Source organism: Sorex araneus, chromosome 5 (assembly GCF_027595985.1).
Source record: "Sorex araneus isolate mSorAra2 chromosome 5, mSorAra2.pri, whole genome shotgun sequence".
NCBI classification, from domain to species: domain Eukaryota; kingdom Metazoa; phylum Chordata; class Mammalia; order Eulipotyphla; family Soricidae; genus Sorex; species Sorex araneus.
Genome location: NC_073306.1, coordinates 145,515,518 through 145,540,142, shown reverse-complemented (window position 1 = coordinate 145,540,142; position 24,625 = coordinate 145,515,518). Strand labels below are relative to the sequence as shown.

The 24,625-nt window shown below is 64.9% G+C and overlaps 1 protein-coding gene across 14 annotated transcripts in view; it reads right to left on the bottom strand.

Annotated features, from left to right (window-relative positions):
• LOC101537407 (janus kinase and microtubule-interacting protein 1) overlaps positions 1-24,625 on the bottom strand; it is a 113,050-nt gene that overhangs the window by 33,754 nt on the left and 54,671 nt on the right. For 8 of the 14 annotated variants that reach the window (XM_055138344.1, XM_055138345.1, XM_055138350.1 and 5 more), the window contains exons 1-4: positions 12,063-14,412; positions 10,632-10,893; positions 8,293-8,431; positions 4,634-5,119 (exon numbers count right to left, since the gene is read on the bottom strand). In XM_055138344.1, the coding sequence (XP_054994319.1) occupies positions 4,634-5,119; positions 8,293-8,431; positions 10,632-10,893; positions 12,063-12,117 (942 nt within the window). In that variant the 5' untranslated portion in view covers positions 12,118-14,412. Of the gene's footprint in view, positions 1-4,633; positions 5,120-8,292; positions 8,432-10,631; positions 10,894-11,030; positions 11,647-12,062; positions 14,418-15,111; positions 15,188-17,215; positions 17,282-17,981; positions 18,186-18,957; positions 19,036-20,106; positions 20,176-24,486; positions 24,553-24,625 lie in introns of those variants that run through there. The other 6 variants (XM_055138358.1, XM_055138357.1, XM_055138356.1 and 3 more) reach the window with 4 other exon arrangements.

Here is a 24,625-nt window from a genome sequence, read left to right as displayed (position 1 = left end):
GGGCGTGTGAGCGTTATGTGAGAGAGTGTTAGACGTGGATGTGTGTCTGGGTGCTTATGTATGAGTATAAATATGTGTGTGCACATATGAGCATGTGTACTTCATGTGTTTATGTGCATACATGTGTGTTTGCATATATGTGCATGGTGAGTATTGTGTAAGCATTGCGTTATGTACTGTGGGCACACGCAGCTGTCTGTGCCCATGTGTGTATATGTTTGTGAGCATGTGTATACATATGTTCCAAGTGCGAGCATGTGGGTGCATGCATGTGCACGTATACATGTGTATTGCATGTATGTGTAAGCATGTATGTGTATGAATGTGTTGGCATGTATGTGTGCTGTGTGTCTGTGTTGTGAGAATGTATGTGTGCACATGTATGTTGTGTGAGCATATATGTTACGTGAGCATGTGCATGCACATGTATGTTGTGCAAACATGTGTGTGCATGCACATGTGTGCTGTGTATCTCTGTGTGTTGAGTGTGTGCATGTGCATGGAGAAACATCTCAGCTTCACTCCATGGTTCCCAACAGGGTGAAGACTCTCCTTCTCCTCCCCAACAGTGCTCAGGGACACGGGTGTCCTGTCCTGGGGACCCTTAGCCAGCATCACTGCTTGGCCAGAGCCACCCAATGCCGAGGGCTCCCGGGCAGTGCTCGTGGGAACCACAGGCTCCCTCTGCTCACACCAGCGTCCGGCCCCCTCTGAGTTGTGGAGAGGCAACACCCGTCTGTTCCCGCGCCCCTGGGTGCTGGCCCCGGATACACAGCACCGGGACAGCCCACGGGCCCTCCACCATGCAGACCCCGGCACCTTCCGGGCTGTGGGGTGAAGCGGGGTCCCCCTTCCTGCCTGGGCGAGGCTCTGTCCCCACCTGCCTCAGTTCCTGGCTTATCCATGAGGACCGCTGGACCCAGGGTGGGGGCACCCTTCGAGCTATAATGATCTTCCTCTGAGGGTCTCTGGGGCTGGACCCCCACTCCCGCCTCAGTTTCCCCAGTTTTTACATTGCCCCCCACCATTGTCCTCTTTGCTCCCGTTTGCTGGAAACTTCCATGTCCCACAGCCAGAGGTGCAAATTCTGAGATTCAAGGCCTGGGTGATGAGGAGTCACCCTATAGAACTAGGGTGGCACCTGTCACCAGGGAACCACCCAGGAGGGGACATTCTGGCCTGTAGTCTCGGGAGACATCCTGGAGGCAGCGGCCATCCCTGTGAAAGGAGTGGAAGGAGCAGGCCGGCCGAGCTGTGGGAGCCCCTCGGCCCGAGCAGGCGGGCAGGTGGGCAGGGGTGAGCAGGGCCTGGGGATGTCTGCGTGCCTGGGGCATGAACCCCAGGTTACAGGGTCGGGGCTTGTGCAGGGCACGAGGGGCTTCCCCCTGTGTGCACACCCAGGCCTGCTCCAGCCCCACCGTCAGCCCCGAGCCCGAACCCCACCAGGTCAAGGCGGGCCCTGAGCAGGGCCAGCAGACTCTTGGGGCCCCTTCCTGCTCCCCACTCTGAGAGTGTCGCGGCTGGGCCCAGCCCCATCCCTCACCCCAGGACGCCCAGGGTGGTCCTGATTCTGCCCCCTCTGCACCTGCGTCTGCATCCCCGCGACCAGCTGTCACCTTTGCCCCCTGCCCAGGGTGCTCCGTGCACACTCGCCGGAAGCTTCCAGGCTGGCCGCTGGCTTTGCAAACCACCCACTGGGCACGACTGTGGCACGGGCAGGCAGGGGCTTGTCTCTGGGGCCCGCCCTGGCATGCAGCTTAGCGGCTCGGAGCACTCACGCACTGTGGTGCCCACTCAGCACCGACAGGGAGTGTGGAGCCGTGTTCCCAACACGGGACAGGCCTGAGGCGGTCCCCGAGGCCGTTCCCGAGGCCGCCCTGCACCCACGCCACCTGCTCCTCTGTGATGCGGGGAGGGCCAGCAGGGCCAACCAGGAGGGGGCGCCTCTGGGGGCAGTACCAGGCAGAGGCACCCTCAAATGCTGGGGTGGGTGCGTGTTCCCAGCCCCCGAGAAGTGGGACCCACAAGCTCCTCAGCTCAAGAGGCTGCCCCGGGGGCTCCTGTGTCTGGTGTCAGGTGTGACTCCAAATCCTGGAGCCCCCGGGCCTCAGCAATAGGGGCAGAGGGGTGGGCAGCGGTGAGGGGCTGTCGAGGGTTTCCACGGCTGCATCATGGAAGGGACGTGTCTGGGCAGAGACCCCTGGGAGGGAAGGAGGGTGGGCACAGAGACACGGGGTGCCCACCTGCCCACACCTGATCCCTGCGGGCCCAGGAAGTGGGCAGAGAACTGAGGTCCCCATCTGATTCCTGGGGGAACTGAGTCGGGGGGCTGTGCAGCGGCTCCGTGTCGGGGGCCAGAGACAGGAGGGGCAGGCACAGATATTTCCAGAATATCAGGTGGGCTGGGCCGGAGCTGCTTTATGGGAGGTGTGTATGGGGGTGTGTACAGGGTGTGTATGGGTGTATATGGTGTATATGGGGTGTGTATGGGGTGTGTACGGGGTGTGTATGGGTGTATATGGTATATATGGGGGTGTGTATGGAGTGTATATGGGGTGTGTATGGGTGTATATGGTGTATATGGGGTGTGTATGGGGGTGTGTACGGGGTGTGTATGGGTGTATAGGGTGTGTACGGGGTGTGTATGGGTGTATATGGTGTATATGGAGTGTGTATGGGGTGTGTACGGGGTGTGTACGGGGTGTATATGGTGTATATGGGGGTGTATGGGGTGTATAACGGGTTTGGGGGGTGTTCGCTCTATGTGGTGTATCTGCTCTATGCAGGTACACACGCCTGTGCGGGTACATGTGTGCTATGCATATACCCGTGCCCTATGTGGGTACACTTGCGCTATAGGGTACGTCCACACAGCCACAGAAAATCACGAGGGCTGAGTTTTCAGGGCCTGGACGTGGGCAGGAGGGTCAGGACACATGGACCCTCTGCTAACTGCATGTCTTGGACAGACCCGTCCCCCCAAACCAAAGCTCCAGCCCTCACGCCACCCAGACAGCTTCCGAGCAAATGGCCGTCACCGAGGCCGGTGAGGACACGTCAGCCAGAGCTCATGCTCCCAGGGGGCCCCTGTGGAGGAGGGGGAGGTGACGGCGGCACCCCGGGGCCTGGAGGCCTCACCAGGGCCCTCCCAAGACTCTGCCCTGTCCCGGGCAGGAGGCGTCGGGGGCCGGGGTCCATGTGTGCTGTCTGCCCCCTCAGCCACACGGGGCCTGGGGGCACCTGCCACCCCCCAGCCCCCTGAGTCTGGAGCTGCCCCAGCCAGGACAAGGGACCCCACTGTTCCACCTGGGGGGATTCCACAGTGGGGGCACGGGACGGCAGGAGGGAAGGACTGATGCCCGCGTTCGCTCCTGGCGGGGGCTGTGCTGGGCAGAGACCCCAGGGACAGCCAGCAAAGACAGGGACTCAGTGGGGGGCGGGCCACGCAGCCCTGACGGGCCGCCCTTGCCGGGACCCCCTCTGGCCCTGGCAGGCTGCCCACAGCCGGGCCGCCGTGGATGGAGTGACTGTGCTGCTGCATTAACGGGCGCTAACAGTGTGGGCGCCCGCGTCAGCCAAGCCACAGTAACCAGGAAGGAGCAGCGTCCGGCGGGCGGGGGAGCGGGAAGGGACCGTACAAGTGTCCGTCTCTGCACGGTTTATTCCCCGGCTCCAGCAAGGTGCCCAGTGCCGCGGCTGTGCCCGAGCTGGCGGGCAGGGCGGGAGGCGGGGCCCGCAGAGCAGAACAAGGCGGTGAACGTGGGGGGAGGAAAGAGGATGGGGAAACGGGTTCGAGAACATGGGGTTCCGCTTCCGCAGAAGAAATCGAGTGTCCAGGTAGACGCGTGTGGCCCTCAGGGCGGGCGGTGTGGTGACTGGGCACACCCAGCGTGTGTGTGTGTGGGGGGGCTCACAAGATGAGGACGCCAGGTGCGGGAGAAACAGCCCATGTACACATCATGGGCCCTAGATTCCAGCAGGGGCACCCATGGTCCCTCCGAGGCTGCTCCTCCAGCAGGGAACCTGGAGGCCAGCCAGGAGGAAGCAGCTCACACTGTCAGTGCCCAGCAGAGGTTAGTGCTCACGTACTCCTGCCAAGTGCCCGCAGCCCGGCCCACACCCCTCCGGAGCTCAGGAGAGGCCCCTGGGGTCGCCCTGCTGGGAACCTGAGAAGCAGAAGGGTGCCCGGCCCCCACCTGGCCTGCCCGCAGAGGGCTCACAGTCTACAGCAGGAGGAGGAGGGAGGAGGGACCCTGCCACCTCTGGGGGTGCTGGCCAGGGGCTGGGTGAGGGCCTTGGCAGGGAGGGGTGGTGAGGACTCGGGAGGGAGCACGGAGAACATGCCCCGGGCCAGGAACGATAATGGGGGACAGGTGGGAGCGGCGGGAAGGGTGAGTTCAGCAGAGGGTTGGGATGGAGAGATGGGTGGGCCCTGCGAGGCCCCTGGAGAAGGTGGACAGAGGGCGGCTGTCCTGTCCTGGGTGATGAGGAGGCCGGCCAGGAGGGAGGAAGGGCGGCGAGGGGGCTGGGTTGGGTGAAGAGGAAGACCTGGGGGTGATGGTCACTCCAGCAAATGGCTCTTCAGAAGAGAAAAGACAGGAAACTCACTCCCGAGACCCGAGCGGCCACTTACCCTGTGGCCGTGGCCCTCGGGGGCCGCGCTGCGTTCGTCCTGCAGACTGGGGGGCAGCGGCGCGCGGCCCGACGGGCGGATGTCCGACAGCTGCAGCCCTTCCAGCTGCCCGCAGAGCTGCCCGCGGGCGCGTCCTTCCCGCTCCCGCAGCCGGCGCGCCCCGGGCCCGGCCCTCGCCTCGGGAGAGGCGCTCCGGGGGTGCGCGGGCCGTCCCGGGCCGTGGCGAGTGGGCGCCAGGGGCCCCGGGGCGTCCAACTCGGCCAGCAGGAGGCCCGCGGCCCGGCACAGGCGCCGCACGTCGCCCTGCAGCCGCTGCACCTGCGCCCGCAGCGCGCGCTCCTGCCGGCGCGCCAGGCCCAGCTGGTGACGCTGCGTCCGCGCGCCACGCTCCAGGGCCGCCGCCTGCTGCCCCAGCGCCGCGTCCTGGCGCCGCACCAGCTCCCGCAGCCGCCGCCGCTGCTGCACCGCGCGCTCCTGCTCCTGCACCTACAAGTTGGCGGTGGAAGGAGGGCGTCAAGGAGCGAGGTCCGGCCTAGTCCAGGGGCACCCCGACTGCTCCGCGCCTGACTGGACGGCAGGCTCCCCACGCGCCAGGGCCCCTGCGCCCACCCTGAGCAGCGCGCGCGCGCGCGCGCGCGCGCGTGTGTGTGTGTGTGTGTGTGTGTGTGTGTGTGTGTGTGTGTGTGTGTGTACGGGCCTTGTGGGCTGGAGACCACGGTGAAGCCGGCAGAGCTTCCTGGGAGCGGAATTCCTAAAGAGAACAAGGCAGGCGCGCCCAACCATCCCCACGGCCACCCCACACCCCCTCACACCTCTCCACTTCTCAGCGCCCCAAGAATTCATGTCTGTGCCCCACCCACCTCAGGGTCAGCCTCTGCCTTCCCGTGGGTGAGCCAGGAAGGGGCAAGCAGCCCTTCCGCCCTGGCTGGCCCCAGGGGCACGGGGTGCAGCCGGGGGTGTACCCACATGATGCCCCAGAACCAGTCATGTGCCCAGAGCAGGCCTGGGAGCCCTGTGCTCAGGGCAAGGGGTGGTGAAGAGTGGCCATGATTTGGGGAGCTTTTCTCCCCCTAGAGTCTCCGCCCCTCCCAGGAAGCTCAGGCCAGGGATCTGAGGGGAGCAGAGGTAGGAACCTGGGCGAGCTCGGTGGGCTCAGAGGGGCCCTTGATTTGGGGACAGGTGGGGGCAAAGACAAACGGAGTCAGACCCCCGTGAAGAAAGGGCAGCAGGTTTGCCAGGTGATGTGTCCCGGGGCCTGGGTGCTCCAGCACCCAGCCGGGTCTCTCTGGGTGGGCTCTCAAAGGGACCCTGGGTTACTACAGAAATGAGCTGTCTTGGGGTGCAAGTGCTTCCTCGGAACATTGAGAGCTGTACAGAGGCTTCCTGAGGATTCTGAGTACAGTGTGCAAATGTGTCCTGAGAATATTGACAGCTGCAGAGTGAAACTTAAGTGGAAAACCACCCTGCAGAGACGCAAAGACATTCCCTCCACCCTCCCACTGACCGGCTCCAAAGACAGATATTTCTAACAAGAGGTGCAGGGTGAGAGTTTGGGGGCCGTGTTTTGGCTCAGCCAGGGGGGTTCCCGAGGATCCTGCACTCATATTCCTCCTCTGGAATTGGGGCTTCCTGACCCCTCTGCCCAGGAGCTGAGGGTGACCTGAGCCCCTGTGGGAGAGATGTCCGGCGTGGAGCCATAGCGAGTAGGGTGCACTTGGCCCGCACGCGGCCACCCCGGGTTCATTCCCCAGCACCCCTTATGGTCCCCTGAGCACTGCGAGGAGTAACCTCTGAGCATCGCTGGGTGTGACCCAAAAACAAAAAGTGAAAAAGGAAGCGTTGTCCCCCAGTGTGTGGGCGCGGACCCCACAGACGTGAGGGGCGGTGCCTGGGTCCCTGACACGCCCAGGGGTGCCTCCTTGTTCTGTGTCTCCCACACCCTCTCCGAGGGGCTTACAGGGCCTGACTGTTCTTCCCAAAAGTGCGACAGTGGGACGGCGCACCCCTCACCCAGCCGGTGCCCTGAGCCCAGGGGGGTGTCACTGAAGCTCCAGAGAAGGCCCCTGGTCCCCGATCCCCCAGGCAGGTCCCACCTAAGCCAACTTCACCTGCTCAGCTGCGGCCCAGAACCAGACAGACCAGCATTTGACCTGCTCTCAGAGCTGCACTGCAAGGAACCTGACCTTCAGAACAGCACACTCTTGGTCTGAGCACACACACACACATACACACGCAAGCACACACATGCACACGCACATACACATGCATGCACACATGCACATAAACATGTACATACATATGTTCACTCACATGCACACCGATGTACACACATGCAAGCACACACACATACACACATACACACCACACAAACGTGTATACACGTGCACATATGCACACACAGGTGCACACACAAGCGCATGCACACACACCCATGTGAGTACACACATGCACACACATGCACACACATGCTGCATCAGAAGCTTCTGGAAACAACCTCGCCCTGTGAGCACGGTTCAGTGTTGCTCCCAGGTGGCTCTGGGCTTTCGGTGCTGGCAGTGCCCTGGGGACTGGGTCTCAGGGCCCAGTGGCTGGTCATAGCACCACAGTGGACAGCTCTCCACTGGCACAGGACGCTGCACAGCCACCCTCTCAGGCCTGCACTTTATGGAGCTTGTGGCCCCTGCTGGCCCCTGACCACTCCCCTGGCATGGCTCGGAACAGGCGGGTCAACCCCACAGCAGCCACTGCTACGAGCATTTACTAACTCACCTCCCGGCAGTCCCAGGGCCTCTTCCTCCCATCCCACAGAAGTGGAAACTGAGACCCATGGAGGCAAGGGGAAAGCCAGGGCTGGCTCTGCTCCCCACCCTGTCTTGGACAGGCTGCTCGCCGCCCTCAGGCCCCACACAACCAGTACCAGACCCGCGGCCCTGAGCCTCTCCTGCTCCTCATTACCCTCAGAGCTCGGCCATAAACTGTCTGGTACCCCGGCCACCAGGGTACAGAGGCTACAGGGGGTCAGTTCTCTGAGGTTCCCTGCACACGTGTACACACACATGCACAGTCCATGCACACACATGGGAGCATACATGCATGTACACATATGCCAATACGCATGCATGTACACATGCACCAACACATGCATACGTGTATCAGCATATGCACACTGTATACACACAAGCCAACACATGCATGTACATGTGTGTTGGCACAAAGGTATGTGTACATATGCATCAGCACACACATGCACTTACACATGTATCAATACATGCACATATACACATGTATCTGTACATATGTGCCAGCACACGCATGCAGTTATACATGTGCCAGCACACATATGCCTGCGCACACATGGCATCTTGTGTGCATGTGCAGGCATATGCACATGTGCAGGCATGTGCACTCATGCATATACACATGATGCATGCATACAACCCCCAGCACCTGCACAGTGCAGGGCTCACTCGCGCTCTCAGCCCACCCGGGGGCACGGGGAGGGGGGACGCCCACTCTACAGACAGGAACATGGAGCACAGTCTAGTGAGGCCCCTGGCCACAGCCCCCACTGGGCCCCTGTGGTCGCCGTCTGCTGAAGTGGCCTCCAGGGCTGGGTGCGTGGGTGGCATGTGGACGCAGGGCGTGTCGGGAGGCGGTACCTGGCGGGCGAGGGCCCCCCGCAGGGCGCGCAGCTGCTCCTGGGCGCGCAGGGCGTGGCTTCTCTCCTGGGCCAGGCGGGCGCGCAACCGCTCCACCCGCCGCAGCAGCCTCGCCTCCGACCGCTCCAGCTCCCGGACCCTGCGCGGGAAGCGGGTGGCGCTGACTCGGACCCACGCACCCAGCCCTGGAGGCCACTTCAGCAGACGGCGACCACAGGGATGGATGGGGGGATGGCGGCCTGCTTGGGGGATGGAGGCCTGCAAAGCAATGCCCAGACCAGCGGGGAGCCCGTCACAGCTGTCAGGCGGCGGGGGGGGGGGGGGGGCAGGGACCCTCCCCTTCTGCACCTCCTGTCTGTGCCCCGAACTGACGCCCGCTAAAGTGTCCCCTCACCTCTAGGACAGGAAACCTTAAATGTGACGGTTTTGGTGATTAAGTTAAAGTGACACCTTCAGGCCTGTGAGTGTCATGCAGAGTGGTCCCATAGGGGACAGCAGGGCACAGTGCCACAGGGATGAGCAGGCGAGCACAGGCACCAGCTTGAGGGGCCCCAAGAGGAACTACCGCTGCTGCCCGCACCTCACGGGCACCTCCAGTCCCTGGAACTGGGAGAAACAAAAGTGCTGAGTGTGTGTGTGAGCGTCTGTCACTAGTACAGGCGGATGGATGGATGGATGGGTGGATGGATGGATGGATGGATGGATGGATGGATGGATGGATGGATGGATGGATGGATGGATGGGTGGATGGGTGGGTGGGTGGATGGATGGGTGGATGGATGGGTGGATGGATGGATGGATGGGTGGGTGGGTGGATGGATAGATGGATGGGTGGATGGATGGGTGGATGGATGGATGGATGGATGGATGGATGGATGGATGGATGGATGGATGGATGGGTGGATGGGTGGATGGATGGGTGGATGGATGGATGGATGGATGGGTGGGTGGGTGGATGGATGGATGGATGGATGGGTGGATGGGTGGATGGATGGATGGATGGATGGATGGATGGATGGATGGATGGATGGATGGATGGATGGATGGATGGATGGATGGATGGATGGGTGGATGGATGGGTGGATGGATGGATGGATGGATGGATGGATGGATGGATGGATGGGTGGGTGGATGGATGGATGGATGGATGGGTGGGTGGATGGATGGATGGATGGGTGGATGGATGGGTGGATAGATATTTGGGCGGTGGATATGTAGATGAAGGGTGGCTGGTGAGTGGCTGGATGGATGACATGGATAGAATGATGGTGGTGGGTGAGGGGGGTGGGTGTTGTAAATGTTGATGTGCATTTCATTGTAAGAGAAGCTTTACAAAGAGGATGGATTACATGAAAATACACATTTAATGACTAGTCTTAAGACAAAGAAAACACCAAGAAAATGGCAGTCCCAGACAAATCCAGGACACTCGGTGTCCTGATGACCTATTGGTCACATGTCCAGCTGTCAGCCCTGACCTTAAGACACTGAGCGGGACAGAGCACAGCACTGGGAAGGGCCTGCCGGGAGGAATGTGGGCTCCGAGCACGCGGGGCCCTGCAGGACACGGAAGCCACGCCGGGGGCCACGGCGAGCACGACAGGACGGGACACAGGGGAAACGAGTGCGGGGGCCATGGGAAGGGCACTTGCCTTGCATGCGTCAACCCAACTCTGACCCCCAGGATCCCACAAGGTCCCCGAGCCTGCCAGGCGGGACCCCCGAGCACAGAGCCAGGAGTTACCCCTGAGCATTGAGGGGCATTACCCAAAATCCAAAATTTATTTTAAAAACTTAAGAAGGACATAAGTGCTGGCTGAGCTCACGAGTGCCCTGGGTGCCCCCAGCCTGGCACCCCCTCCACCACCAGCCCCGCACACAGAAACCCAACAGCATTGGGGACGTGGCTGGGCAGACACAGGGGTGGGGGCGGCAGCATGGCCGAGACGTGGCAGAAGCAGCCTGTGTGTGACAGGGACGCATGCAGCCCTCATCAGTCCAGAGCCCAAGTGTGCGAGACAGCGGGCACACACGGCTGAGGGGACAGGTGTGTGAGACTGGCAGGGACCCGCGGCTCAGCCAGGGCCACTCCCGTCTGGGAGTCAGGGGCGAGTGGGGGGCTGAGAGGAGGCTGGTCACCGCAGGCCTAGCTGCAGCCCCCGTGGGCCGAGTCCCAAGTGTCCCCTGGGCCCCTCCTCTCCACAGATGTGGGCGGTGGGGCAGAGGGCAGGAAAGAGCAGAGACAGAAACGGGGTGCAGGGGCGAGGGCGGTGCCCGTCCCTCCCCGCAAACGTGGTGGCCAGAGCGGGGCCCATGGCGCAGGCGGTCCCTGGATTTACCTGCTCTGCAGGTCGGACGGTGGCCCCCTGGGCGTGTCCTCGGGCAGCCCTTCCTCGCCCTCCTCGCCCTCCTGGAGGACCCAGCGCGTGTCGATCTTCACCTTCACGTCCATGATGTCGGCCCCGTCCGCGCCGGGCGCCCGGACCACGTAGCTGAAGGTCTCGGTCTGAGCCTCCGCCAGCGGCTCCATCCCAGGGTGATGACTCGGGTCCCGAGAGGAACAGGCGCTGGGTTCGCAGGGGGACCCGGCAGAGCCTCTGGCTGCGGGCAGGATGGTGGGTTATTCATGAGTCGCTTGGGTTTCAGGCTCGGCTCCTCTTACAGGCTGGGGAGCCCGGAGCGACGGGGGTGGGGGCAGTGGGCAGCGGGCAGATGCCCGCGGAGAGGCACCCCAGTGCCTGTCAGTACTCTCAGCAACCCGCTCAGCGTCAGGCCCTTCGTGGCTCCGTCTTGGGACCTGACACACAGGGACCTCAGTCCCCAAGCAAAGGGTGGGACCTCGCAGGGGCTGGATCCAAAGTCACCAAGACCCTCCCACCAGGACAGAGAGAAGTGCCCCGGGGAGGGAGCAGAGGGAGCAGGGGGAGCAGCAGGGGTGGCCCTCGGCAGGGGTGGGGTGGAGGGGGGCAGAATAGGCCTAGGGCAATACTAGGCAGCCACAGTGAGGGGCAGGGCAGGGGAGAGGGCAGGGGAGAGGAAAGGGGGAGGGGAGGGAAGAGGGAAGGGAGAGGGCAGGGGAGAGGAGGGGGGAGCGGACAGGGGAGAGGGGAGAGGGAAACGGGGAGGAGAGGGGAGGAGGAGGGGGAGGAGAGAGGCAGAGGTGGGGAAGCCCTGGGGAGGGGGAGGGAGGGACAGGGCAGGGATGCTGTCGGGGCTCGGCTGGTGGGGGGACCCGCAGGAACAGGAAGTGCGAACAGGTCTTTGGGGGTGTGACTGGAGTTCCTGGTTCCCACCGTGGGGGATGCCCCATGGGCACGAGGGGTCCTGAGCCGGGCCACGGGAGGGCTTCCACGCCTGTTGGGGATGGAGACTTGGGCTCAGGGGGGCTCCCCAGAGCACATGCCTTAGAGCACCTCCAGCTTCTCTGTGCCACACACACGTGGAAGTCCGTGCCAGCTCCCACCGGGGGTCCAGCTGCGGAGGGCATCTGGATCCAGGTGGCCGAGCCCCGCCATGGGGGAGGTGGGGACACGCCCTCCGTGAAGGAGAGACGGATGCAGAGGGTCACCCCTGACCAGTGCCTTTGGGGTGCAGGTGGGCAGGAGAGGGAGTCCAGCCTCCCCCAGCACCTCCGGCCCCCCGCACCGCAGAGCTGTCGGGAGTAAGGGGCGAGGGGTCTCCAAGACCCCCGTGGGTGAGGGACTCACCCCACCTCACGGCCTCCTCAGGGGATCTGTGGGCCCACCCCGCCACTCCGGGGAGACACTAACCTGAGTCCGCTGGCCGCAGGGCGGTCCCCGGCAGGGCACACTGGCCCGGGTCCATGGGGCGCCTGAGGAAATGTCCGGCCAGCCCTGCGGTCAGGGCCCTCAGAGCCAGAGCCCAGGGTGGTGTCTGGGGCTCGGACACAAGGCACGCTGGTTCCGGTGGGACTCGGCCTCTGTCCAGGTGCTGGTCACTCCTGCGCTGTGTCCTGGGGCAGCCCGCGCCAGGCTGTGGGTCTCCGTAAAGGTGAGTGCTGGCTGGACTCCCTGCCAGGAGTCGCGGTGGGGGTCTGTGCAGAGACGCCCACAGAAGCCCTCGGGGCCCGTGTGGAAGCTGTGACCCCCGTCCACAGAGGGAATCCGCGGGCGGGTGCAAGTGGAGGTGCCGGGCTGGCCCAGGCTGGCATTCAAGCTCGCGGCTGCAGACGGCGGCGGGGGCCCCAGGACCTCCCTCCTGAGCGCCACTGCCCGGGGCAGGGGGATCCTGGCCAAGGACACCCCAGGCCCCGCGACAGGAGCCACCACAGAGCAGCTTCCTCGTGCCTTCCTCAGACGCCGCGTCCAGTGAAGACACCGGTCCTGGCACCACCAACCCCGTGAGGTGGGGGCTGGGCTGCGGCTCTCGCCCCTCTCGGCTGCTCCCCAGGTGTGTTCAAGGCCCCAAACCCAGGGTTTGGTGGGACATCCATCCCATCTGTCCAAACGGGGTCCTTCTTCCCTGCGTCCCGCCCTCTGAGGGTCCTGAGGACACTGCGTGTCTGTGCGCACCCTCCAGGGTCTGAGTCGCCAACACTCGCATCTTCCCCAAAGCCCTTTCTCACGGGGAGTCGGGCTCGCCAAGCTACAGCACAGCCCCCACCTGAGCCCTGGCAAGCAGCCAGCCCACCTGGGCCTGTCTCCCCAACACAGGCGCAGCTGCAGCACCTGTCGGGGACCCATCCCATCTGTATGTGGTCCTGCTCCATCATTTCTGGTCCTGTTCCGTGATCTGAGGTCCTGCTCCGTCACCTGAGATCCTTCTCTCTCTGTTTGTGGTCCCGCTCCAACATCTATGGTCCTGCTCCATCACCTGTGGCCCTGCTCCGTCATCTATGGTCCTGCTCCATCATCTGTGGCCCTGCTCCATCACCTGTGGCCCTGCTCCATCACCTGTGGCCCTGCTCTGTCATCTATGGTCCTGCTCCATCATCTGTGGCCCTGCTCCGTCACCTGTGGTCCTGCTCCATCATCTGTGGCCCTGCTCCATCACCTGTGGCCCTATTAATTCATCTGTAGTCTTAATCCATCATCTATGGTCCTGCTCCATCACCTGTGGCCCTGCTCCATCATCTATGGTCCTGCTCCATCATCTGTGGCCCTGCTCCATCACCTGTGGCCCTGCTCCATCACCTGTGTCCCTGCTCCATCACCTGTGGCCCTGCTCCATCATCTGTGGCCCTGCTCCATCACCTGTGGCCCTGCTCCATCACCTGTGTCCCTGCTCCATCATCTGTGGCCCTATTCATTCATCTGTAGTCTTAATCCATCATCTGTGGTCCTGCCCCATCACCTGGGTTCCTGCCCCATCACCTGGGTCCTGTTCCATCTTTCTGATCCAAATATCTTCCTCCCCACTGTCTCAGAGCTTCACCTCCTAGAGCAGCTGTCTCAGCCCCCACCCCACCCTCAGGAAGTGACAGCATTGGGGTCCTTCCAGGACTTGGCTTGTCAGTGGGTGTTCCCCACCCCATCACCCAGGAACTTCTGTGCAGAGGCTGGTCTCTCGAGATCCCCGTGGCGGGGACAGCGCAGCCCAGTCTGAGTCCTGCCGAGTCCCCCAGACTCCACGAGCTCTAGCACCTCCTCCTCCGCCACCCGCGGGCACTGAGGTCGGGCCGCGCCACCTCTCCACCCGCCCCCGCAGGGCTGACGGGGCCTGGGCCTCGGGCTCGGGTGCTGCTCACGCCTGTCTCTGGCCCTGCTTGGAGGTCCAGCGGCTCAGGCCCTTGGGGGCAAGTGTGGTTGCCAGGGCTGGACCGTGGATCCGGATTACAGGGCACCGGCAGGTTGCCCCGGCCGTGCCCTGACCCAGCAGATGGAGACGCAGGAGCACAGGGCAGCCACGGCAGGCGCCACTGTGCCAGGCCCAGCCTGGACGCGGCGGGTCCTCCAGCGACCTCTCTCCTGGGCAGCCACAGGCGGGATCAGGGGTGGCCTGGAGCTGGACGAGCCCCCGGCATCTGGCCAGGGTAACCCCAGCTTCCCGCGAGCTGCTGGGCACACGTGGGTCCTGGGGACTGGTCAGTCTCTGGGCTTGAATTTGGGGTGAGTGGGGTTGGGTGGCCGTGGGACTCAGGTTATGCCGTAAGCTCTTTCTCGCTCCTGCAAGAGTTAAAGATAATTGGAGGTGACACCAGAGCCCGGGTTGGCAGGGTGGGGACCCCTCCGCCGTGGGGACCCCACCTGTGCCCTCCTCCATCCCAAGGGCTCAGTGTGCCGAGGGCCAGGGGCCCGGCCTGGGGAGGGTACCAGGAGGCAGGATGAGCCCACACTCTGCCACGAGGCTGTGGCCATGGCCGTGCCCATGCAGCCACAGGCACTGGGCCAGAGGCCAGCAGGCCGTGTGGGGATGGTGGCCGCAGGCACCAGGGCACTGGGGGGGGAATAAGGCAGCCACAGGGATCCCCAAACTCAGAGTCTTCAAGTCGGCTGGGCTCAGGGGAAGGGTCAGGAACAGCCCACCCTCTACTGGGGCTCCTAAGACCCCTCCTGGTAATTCTCAGACCACCAGGCCAGTGCCAGAGGAAGTGGGGCTGGGGGCTCCAGAGCTGACCCCGGCAATGCCCCGTCTGGGCCAGGGATCCCAGAGGATGGGCCGCTGCAAGGCCGTGGTCCGGTGCTGTCTCCAGCCACCCAGGCTGTGGGAGTAGGGTAGTCTGGCGCCCCCAAGCTCGCCCCCCTCCCCAGGCCTCCAGGGCTCTCTGGGCCGGGAGCCGAGGATGAGGCTCCTCCTAGGGCCCCCCACCCTAAAGAACATGGAGGGGGCGGGGTCCTTCCAAGCATCATTTCTACCAACCCAAGTTCCCGGCTTGCTGGCGTCGTCAAGGCCACAGAATGAATGCTAGTGAGAAAAACAAGAAAAGGAACAAAAACTAGAAACCAAAAGAAAAGGAGGGGAGAGAGAGAAGGAAAGAGGTGTAAGAGGCAGCTCTGGGCCCTCCCAGACGGGCGCCGGAGGGACGGGAAGGGAGCCTGCTGAGGGGCCCTCAGCCCCGCCTACCACACCCCCCCCCCGCACCGGGCACAGCCCCCCAGCTGCCACTCTAACCCCCCACGCCAATCCTGCCAGGGCCCCTCACCCAGGTGTCACAAATGGCAACTTCTGTGTCGCTTCTTCCCTCTATATTCCAGAGAGCAAGTCACCTCCCGGTGGGAGAGAGGACAGAGGCAGGGCACGTGCTTTGGCACCCTGAGGGGCCCCCCAGCGAGCCCCGCCAGAAGTGAGCCCTGAGCACTGAGCCAGGAGTGAGCCCTGAGCACTGAGCCAGGAGTGGTCCTTGAGCACTGCCAGGTGTGGCCCCCAAACAAACTAAAGGGCCATCGGCAGGGAGGGGGCCCCTCGGCCCGAGGACCATCTCTCCCCACTGTGCTCGAGTCGCCAGTCACTTGCCCCGCGGGAGCCGGAAGGGGACAGCCAGTGCGCGGAGGCACCTCCCGTGTGCTCAACCCAGAACAGCGCCTTCAGACTCCGCTCAGGGAAACTGAGGCTGGGGAAAGGGCAGGACTTTGGGCCCGGCACGGGGGGTGCCCTGGGCTGCGGGGCGCCCGCACGGGTCCGACTCTGCGTCCGAGTCTGCCTGGCTTGGCAACACCAGCCCAGGCCTCTCCGAGCCCGGGTCAGCCCCGCCCAACCCAGCTGAACAGGAGTCCTGGCACGTGTTGTTCGGAGGCTGGCCCCAGGCCCCTCGAGGGCAGCCTGCTGCCCGGTGTCAGTGGGAGCTGGTTGGGGGACTCCCACTCTGCACACGGGGACCGCTCCGGGCAGGCTCGGGGACAGGAGGGATGGCGGGGTCTAACCCGGTGGGCCCACGCAGGCCGGCAGGCCGCCCGGGCAGGAGCCATGTGTGCCCGCAGAAGCGCTAGAGCTGGGGGCCGGCCTCCCCCACACTGTCCTCACCGCTCTCCTGGGAGATGAGACAGCCCCCGAGGACCCCGGCTGGGGCACGGCCCGCAGGCTCAGGACAGGCACAGAGGGGCAGCCACGGGGGTCCCGGGAAGCCCGGGGGCCTCAGGAAAGTCCTGGAGGGCGGGGCCAGCAGACGGGCCTCTAGGGACCTCCAGGGCCCCAGAGACGCCCAGCCAGGCCCTGCACTGCGCCCCCACTGAATGTGGCCAGAAGGACCCTCCCACCACACACAGATGGCTATGGCTTGGGGACACAGGGCACGAGACGGGGAGGGGACTCTGCCCTGCTGTGTGGAACCCTGAGCCCCCGACCCCACCTGACCCCGCCAGAGCCCGCGGCCCCTGACCTCGCCAGAGCCCGCCAGAGCCCGCCAGAGCCCCCTGAGCCCGCCAGAGCCCCCTGAGCCCGCCTGACCCCGCCAGAGTCCCCGAGCCCCTGAGCCTGCCAGAGCCCCCGAGCCCCCTCACCCTGCCTGAGCTCTCGAGCCCCCTGACCCCACCAGAGCCCTCGAGCCCCCTGACCCCGCCAGAGCCCCCCGGCCCCCTCTGAGCACCCTGAGCCCTCTGGCCCTCTGCCCCTCCCCCATGGGCCGGCCGGGCCGCCCTCAGCAGACACCTGCCGTTGGGAGAGAAGCCCCTGGGTGCTGTGGGGCCCAAAAGGTGCTCAGGGAGTCCAGGCACCCAGCCCACCCCCCGCCCTCGGCACCCGCAGCCACACGGGCTCCAGGCTGAGTGCAGGATGTGGCGGGCTGGGACGGGCGTCTCTGGGGTCCCGGGCACCCGGGGAGCAGGGGGCCTGCCCAGCGCTGGGGCCCAGGAACAGGGGTGCGAGTCAAGGCCACGAGCCGCCGTCACCCAGACCCACGGGGGGCCGCCTGCACCCCGCGTCGCTGCGCATGGATCAGAGCTGACGATGAGGGGCCAGCAGGGTCCTGGGGCCCAAGAGACCCCCGGGCCCCGCCCACGGCCCGAGGCAGCGCCGGGCAGACACCCACCTTCTCCTCCAGCTCCTTGAGCTGCCGCCTCTGCGCCTCCAGCTTCTCCTCCAGCTCCCGGATCCTCTGAAACAGGACGGGCGTCAGAGACCTGCCCCTGCCCGCGGCCCGCACCTCTGCCTGCTCTCCACGCCCTCGCCGCCTCACCCCCCCGAGAACCATCTGCCTGCCCCTCCCCACAGGGCCTGAAGCCACTCCCTGCACCCCTCACTGCTCAGCCTCCCCCACCCCTGCTCCCCGTCCCTGCTCCCCGTCTCTGCTCCCAGCCCTGCTCCCAGCCCTGCTCCCAACCCCTGCTCCCCCACCCCTGCGCCCCACCCTGTTCCCCACCCCTGCTCCCCATCTCTGCTCCAAGCCCTGCTCCCCCACCCCTGCGCCCCACCCTGTTCCCCCACCCCTGCACCCCACCCCTGCTCCCCGTCTCTGCTCCCAGCCCTGCTCCCCACCCCTGCTCCCCGTCCCTGCTCCAAGCCCTGCTCCCAGCCCTTGCTCCCCCAGCCCTGCTCCCCACCCCTGCTCCCCGTCCCTGCTCCAAGCCCTGCTCCCAGCCCTTGCTCCCCCAGCCCTGCTCCCAGCCCCTGCTCCCCATCTCTGCTCCCAGCCCTATTCCCCCACCCCTGCTCCCCGTCTCTGCTCCAAGCCCTGCTCCCCCACCCCTGCGCCCCACCCTGTTCCCCCACCCCTGTACCCCACCCCTGCTCCTCATCTCTGCTCCCAGCCCTGCTCCCCCACCCCTGCTCCCCGCCCCTGCTCCTGTCCCAATCACCTGCTGTGCCGCCTGCAGCAGCTCCATGCGCTCCCGCAGGACCTGGCTGTCAAACTCGCGGCTCTGCCGCAGGATGTGTCTCCGCACCTTCTCCACAGCCGCCTGCAGGTCCTCCCGCTGCCCAGAGCTCAGCGCCTCGCTGGTCTTGTGCCCCGGCTCCTGCTGTAGAGCTGTGTACAGCGTGGCCTCCAGCTCCTGGATTTTCTGAGACAACGGGCAGTGTGGGAGGGCGCAGGGGCTGCATGACCCCAGGGGTGTCTCGGGCATTCAGGACAGCTAGGGGCCGGCAGGGGTCCCACTCCTGGGCCTTCCAGCCTGCAGCAAGGACACCTGTCTTCTGACATTCTGACGCCGAGAGACAGAGAGGAAATGCCCTCAGCCCTGCAGAGGGGACTCACAGACATGCCTCACCCCTGCAGAGGGGACTCATAGACACGCCTCACCCCTACAGAGTGAATTCACAGACACGCCTCACCCCTGCAGAGAGGACTCACAGACACGCCTCACCTCTGCAGAGGGGACTCACAGACATGCCTCACCCCTGCAGAGGGGACTCACAGACACACCTCACCCCTGCAGAGTGAATTCACAGACACACTTCACCCCTGCTGAGGAGACTCATAGACACTCTTCACCTCTGCAGAGCTGACTCATAGGCATGGCCTCACCCCTGCAGAGCTGACTCACAGACACACCTCACCCCTGCTGAGGAGACTCAGACACTTTAACCCCGTGATGGCCATTGTCCCCTGCATATGGTGGCATCTCCTCATGGGCTCCGGCTACTAACTCAGCTCCTCTGCCCACACTTGGCTATGGCCACTGGTGAGGTCATTCTAATCCAAAGGAGAGAGTGGCCCTGTCCTTACAGCATGCTCTGCGCAGACTGACCAGAAGACGGACCTAGAGACTGGCCACCTGGGGACAGAGTAGCCCCTCCCCCGCACCCAAGCGCCTGATGCCAGGCCCCTCCTACCAGGTACGCCTGGTCCAGGGCCTGCTTCCGGTAGTCCAGCTCCTCCTCCAGGTAGCCCTTCTGCCTGCTGAACAGATCCTGCACAGGAGGGCACCGTGAGGGACCAGGGCACCCTCAGGCCAGCCCGCCCCCGCTCCCCTCCGCACGAGTTTGGGTGCAGGGGGAGGACGAGGTGTCCTGGCAGCAGGAGCCTCCCAGGCCAGGAGCCTTGATGAGCCAGTCCTGCCCTCGCCCCCCGTGCCAGCGTGGCTGCTGCTGACCAATGAAGGGGACCCCCCCCCCGTTCCCAGAGAGCGGGCACAGTCCCAGGGACCCTGCAGGTGCCAGGCTTCTCCCTGCCCACCTCCTGGTCAGTCTGACAAGACTCCCACCAGCTCAGCGAGCTGCCCACCCCTAGGCCAGGGGGCTTCCTGGGAGACTCAGGACTCTAGCCTGTGTGCAGCTGCTGGGTTTTACAGAGAGATAGTTCAGTGGGTAGGGCATTTGCCTTACATGCAGCCAACCTGGGTTCAGTGCCCAGCTTGGGTCCCCCAAGCACCACCAAGAGTGGTCCCTGAGCACAGAGCCAGGAGTGACCCTGAGTACTTCTGGGTGTGACCCCAAAACCGAAACAAGACAAAAACCAAGAAAACTTCACAGAGCCGGGCGTGGCCCCTCCTGTGTGGCCTCTGGGATGCCGCCCTCGGGCCCCACCTGCTCCTTCCACCTGCAGGTCCCCCCAGCGCCCCTGGAAGCACAGACAGTTCTGGGAGGCTCGGGGCCTCTGTGCCCTCAGGCGGCACCTCAGCGGCCAGCCGGGACTCGCCCGTCCGACCCGAGGCCCCCAAGGCAGGGAGGGCCCAGTTTATCTTGGAGGAAATTTCCTTTTACTGTTTTGGGTTTGGGGCCACACCCAGCGGTGCTAGGGCTTACTCCTTCCTGTCTCTGTGACCAGGCCACTCTGATGATGCTCAGGGGGACATTTGGGGCTGGCCACACGCAAGGCCCTCCCTGCTGCCCTGCCCTCGGCCCCCAGCCTGGAGGAAATCCTGCCCCGAGAACCTCCCTGCCCCCGTCTCCACCTTCCTCCCAGTGTCCCCTGCGAGGCCATCGCCCATCCTGGCAGGCCCCCAGCCCCAGAGAGGGGGGGGGACGGTCAAGGCAGGTCACCTTCTCCTTCTCCAGGTCCAGCATCTTCTGCGTCAGGGCGGCCTCCGTCCCCTCTATCTGCTTCAGCCACTGGAAAACAGGGGCAGGGGCAGGGCCATGAGCACCAGCCTCTCGTCAGCCTCAGGTCGCCTGTGGGAAGCTGGCGGGGGCCTGCCAGTCACCGGGGTGCAGGGGTGCTGCGTAGCCGCCTGCTGGGCTGCCCTCTGCCCTTGGGGGCACCCTGGGGAACACAGCTGCCCACGCTGAGGGGACCGTGCAGAGCCCAGCCCGGGCACGCACCCCTGCAACCACCAGGGGACTAAGCAGTGGAGCAAGAGGAGGTGGGTGTGGACTGGTGCCGCCCTGGGGAAGGGGTGCGTGGGAGGGGCCTGGCTGCCCGCAGGTGGGGGCTATTCCGGGGGGGGGCTTCGGTGCAGCGTCCCCAGGGCCCCCACTGCCCTCTCCTGAGGCCCCACCCCTGCAGCGCGTGAAGCCCCCACCAAGCTCCAGGCCAGGGCGCTGCCCTGCTCCAGCCCCTCCAAGGGCTCTGGCTTCCCGGCTCCCGCAGGCTTCTCCTTCCCGCCTGAGCCTTTGCCAGCCTCTGGCCTCGCCCACCTGCTCGGGTGCTCAGCTCCTGGCTCTCACCTCCTCCGGGAAGTCCTCCTTGCTTGCCCCACCCCAGTCGTCTCTGCGCCTGTCTCCACTCACCTGGCACAGGGCTGCTGTGTCTCCCCACCCCCACCGCAGGGCTTGGTCGGCTAGCCCTGACCCAGACACAGGGCCTGGCAGGAGGGGTGTGAGTGCCGGGGTGAGTGCAGGGGGACTGGAAGGAGTGGGGGTTGGGGGCATATAGCAGGACGAGGCAGGTAGCCCCACATCACACTCAGTGGCCCCAAAGTGGTCCCTCCTCTGCGCCAGCGGCTGAAGCTCTGGGAATGGCAGAGGCCTCAGGCAGAGGGGAGGGGTGGGCGCAGCCCAGAGAGGGCAGGGAATGGTGTGGGGGCTGGGCTGGGGGAGGGAGGGGAGGGGAGGGAGAGGGAGGGGAAGAGTAGAGGGAGGAGGGAGAGGGGAAGGAGAAGAGGGAGGGAGGGGAAGGGGAGGGGAGAGGGATAGGGGAGAGAGGAAGGAGGGGAGGGAGGGGAAAGGGAAAGGGGAGAGGGGAGAGGAGGGAGGGGAAGGGGAGAGAGGAAGGGGAGAGGAGAGGGACGGGAGGGAGGGGGAAGGGGAGGGGAAGAGGAGGAGAGAGGGACAGGAAGGGGGGAGAGGGCGGGGAGGGAGGGGAAAGGGAGAGGGGAGGGAGAGGGAGGGAGGAGAAGTCACAGGCCTATCCAGAGGAGGGAACCTACGAGGGAGTAGCCACAGAAGGGAGGGAGGAGGGCAGGAGCACCAGAGCCACTGGGCGGGGCAGGGACGCGGGTGGGGGGGACACGTGTAGTGTGGGGGACGCAGGCAGTGTGGGGGAAGGACGAGGACAGCGTGGGGACGTGGGCAGTGTGGGGACGCGGGCAGTGTGGAGGAAGGACATGGGCAGTGTGGGGATGCGGGCAGTGTGGGGACGCGGGCAGTGGGCGGACACGCTCTGGGAAGCACCACCCTGGCCATGCTGAGGCCCAGCTCTGACGGGCACTGCCTGGCGCCCAGACACAAGGCCCCTCTGGCCAAACACTGGGGTCATGCGGTGTCGGGCCCTGAGCACTGCAGGGGAGTCCCAGCCCCTGGAGGATTCATCTAGGCTGCCGATGGTTCTGGCTCAGTGCGGGACGAGGTGAGCGAGCCCTGGGTGGGGAGCACAGAGGGTTCTGGGGGTCCAGAGCTCCCACGGGTGCCCGGAGCCAGAGCCGGTGCTGTTCTCTCCCCGCCCTCCCTGGTGGGTGCAGAGGGATGTGAACGGGCATCTTCCTGCTGGCTGGCACAGGTGGGAGGGGGCTTGGCACAGGTGGGAGACGTCCATGTGGACGTCTGCTGGGGGCACCAGGGGTCCCCGGTGTGGCTCTGATGGCCAGTGGGTTCCTGAGGGTGGAGGAAGTGGAGGCAGAGCAGGCCCCGAGTCCCAGGGGTACGTCCTTCACTCTGGGGTAGAAGGCGCCTCTGGGGAGCGGTGGGTCCTGAGGGCACCAGGAAACAGCCCACCAGCCCCCCGCCACACCTGCCCCCACTGGGCAGCCGCCCGCCTTGCCCCCGAGCCTGCCCCTGCACCAGCCCTCGGCAAGCTGGACGCTGGTCCCTCCTCTGTCCTGTGGGCGCCAGACCCAGAGCCTGAGGGGGACGAGAAACGCCGGACTAAGTCCAGGGCACAAGGATGGCCTTGGAGGGGTCAGGGCCGGCTCCGGCCACCCCGAGGGATGCAGAGGAGCAGGTGGGGCACAGTGCGGGCCATGCTGGTCACTTGGGGGGCTCAGGGCATGGTGCTCAGGCAGGTGCTGGCGCGGGTGGAGGCGCGTGCCGGGGAGGCCTGAGGTCACCTGTGGGGACACAGGTGCTCGTCTCCTGGGGCAGCTGAGAGGACGAGGGTCCCAAGGACAGGCCGGCGAGGCCTGGCGGCGAAGGAAGGGCGCCCTGACGCGAGGGCTGAGGCCGAACTGCCTGCCCACCACTCGGTCTGGCAGCCCCCGGGCTCTGCACGCCAGTGCGGCCTGCGGGAGCAAACTGGGGCGGGGTGCTTGGCGGGGCACTCCCTCAGCAGTGCTCTGAGGCACTGAGGCTCAGGAGGCACCAGGCCCTGGGGGGTGGGGGGGCTCACACACCTGCAGGTGCCACCTAGTGAGTGGGGAGGGAGGGAGGGAATGAACAGAGAGGGAGCGCGTGAGTGGGGGAGTGCGGGAGGGTGAATGAGTGAGTGGGCACACGAGCGAGTAAATGAGTGATGAGTGAATAAGTGAGTAACTGAGCAAGTGGATGTGTGAGAGTGTAAGAGAGAGTGAATGAGTGTGAGTGAGCGAGTGAGTGTGTGAGTGTGAGTGTGTGTGTGAGTGTGTGGGTGAGTGTGTAAGTGTGAGAGTGTGTGAATGATTGTGTGTGAGTCTGTGTGAGTGAGTGTACAGTATGTGAGTGTGTGTGTGAGTGTGAGTGTGTGGGTGAGTGTGTAAGTATGAGAGTGTGTGAATGATTGTGTGTAACTATGTGTGAGTGTGTGTGAGTCTGTGTGAGTGAGTGTACAGTGTGTGAATGAGTGTGTGTGAGTGTGTGAGTGTGTGGGTGAGTGTAAGTGTGAGAGTGTGTGAATGATTGTATGTGTAACTGTGTGTGAGTGTGTGAGTCTGTGTGAGTGAGTATACAGTGTGAGTGTGTGTGTGAGTGTGAGGGTGCTAGTATGTCAGTGAGTGAGTGGGTGTGGGTGGGGTTCAAGGCTCCCTGGCATTCTCTGGAGTGGCAGGCAGACACGCCTCTGGGTGCGCTGACACAGGGTGGCGGTGCCCGCGCGGGGCTCCCAGTGCATGGCCGCCTGTGCTCGAGATGCCTCCCGCTGCCTGGCGCGGCCTGAGCCCGGCCCTTGAGACGAGGCTCGGCTGGGGGTCCCTCCCGCCGGGCCGGGCCGGCCTGGCCTTGACTCCTCACCAGCACCGGAGGGGGCGGGAAGCTGTGTTTATGCGCCCTTGGAACCTTCCGGAAGGAATCATGAGGATCGTTAGCACCTTAAAAACAGCGTCTGGCTCCGGTGCTTTGGCGGGGAAGCCATGTGCCATGTGGGGGGTGGCCTGTGAGGTGGCAACACGAGGCCAGCGCCACACAAAGGGGCTTGGGTGCCAGAGTGGGTGCGTGGATCCAAACATGCCTCACGGACAAACATGGACAGACGGACAGCATCAGAGCAGCGGATGATGCTACAGGAGAGGGAGCCAGCTGGGGGGATGGCAGCGCCTGGCAGTGGGGCCAGCTGGGGGGACGGGCAGCGCCTGGCAGTGGGGCCAGCTAGGGGGACAGGCAGCGCCTGGCAGCGGGGCCAGCTGGGGGGACGGGCAGCGCCTGGCAGCGGGGCCAGCTGGGGGGACGGGCAGCGCCTGGCAGTGGGGCCAACTGGGGGGACGGCAGCGCCTGGCAGTGGCCTCTCCTCCTCTGCGTAAGCCTTGGCCGGGTCAGGGTGCCCTTGAGGGCTGGTGACGGGTGGGGTCGGGTCCTGCACACTGTCTGGAGCCCACGCTGCCAGTCTCCAGGGCTGGGTATGGGCAGGGCACGGCCAGACCCCTGGGGCTACGACTGTGTCCAGGCTTCGCAGGGTGTGAGGCAGAAGGCCCTGCTGCCCGAGCTGCTGGCCGGGCAGGGGTCGGCATGCACATGCGGCTCGTGCAGGGGGACGGGGCGGGGACACACATGCAGCCCCCAGAGCGAGGCCCGGTGCACGGTGTGTGGTCCGGAGCCGGGAGCTCGGACACGGGGTGGACACAGAGGCGCTGACCACTCTACCTTCTCACACAGGGCCAGCACGGTCCCGGCCTGGATTATGGCGACCTGTTCTTCATTCCTCAAATTCTAGAACACAGAAACGGGCAGGGCGTCTCCCACGGCCGCGCAGGGCAGTCTGATGGCGGTCTCTGCCTCCGCG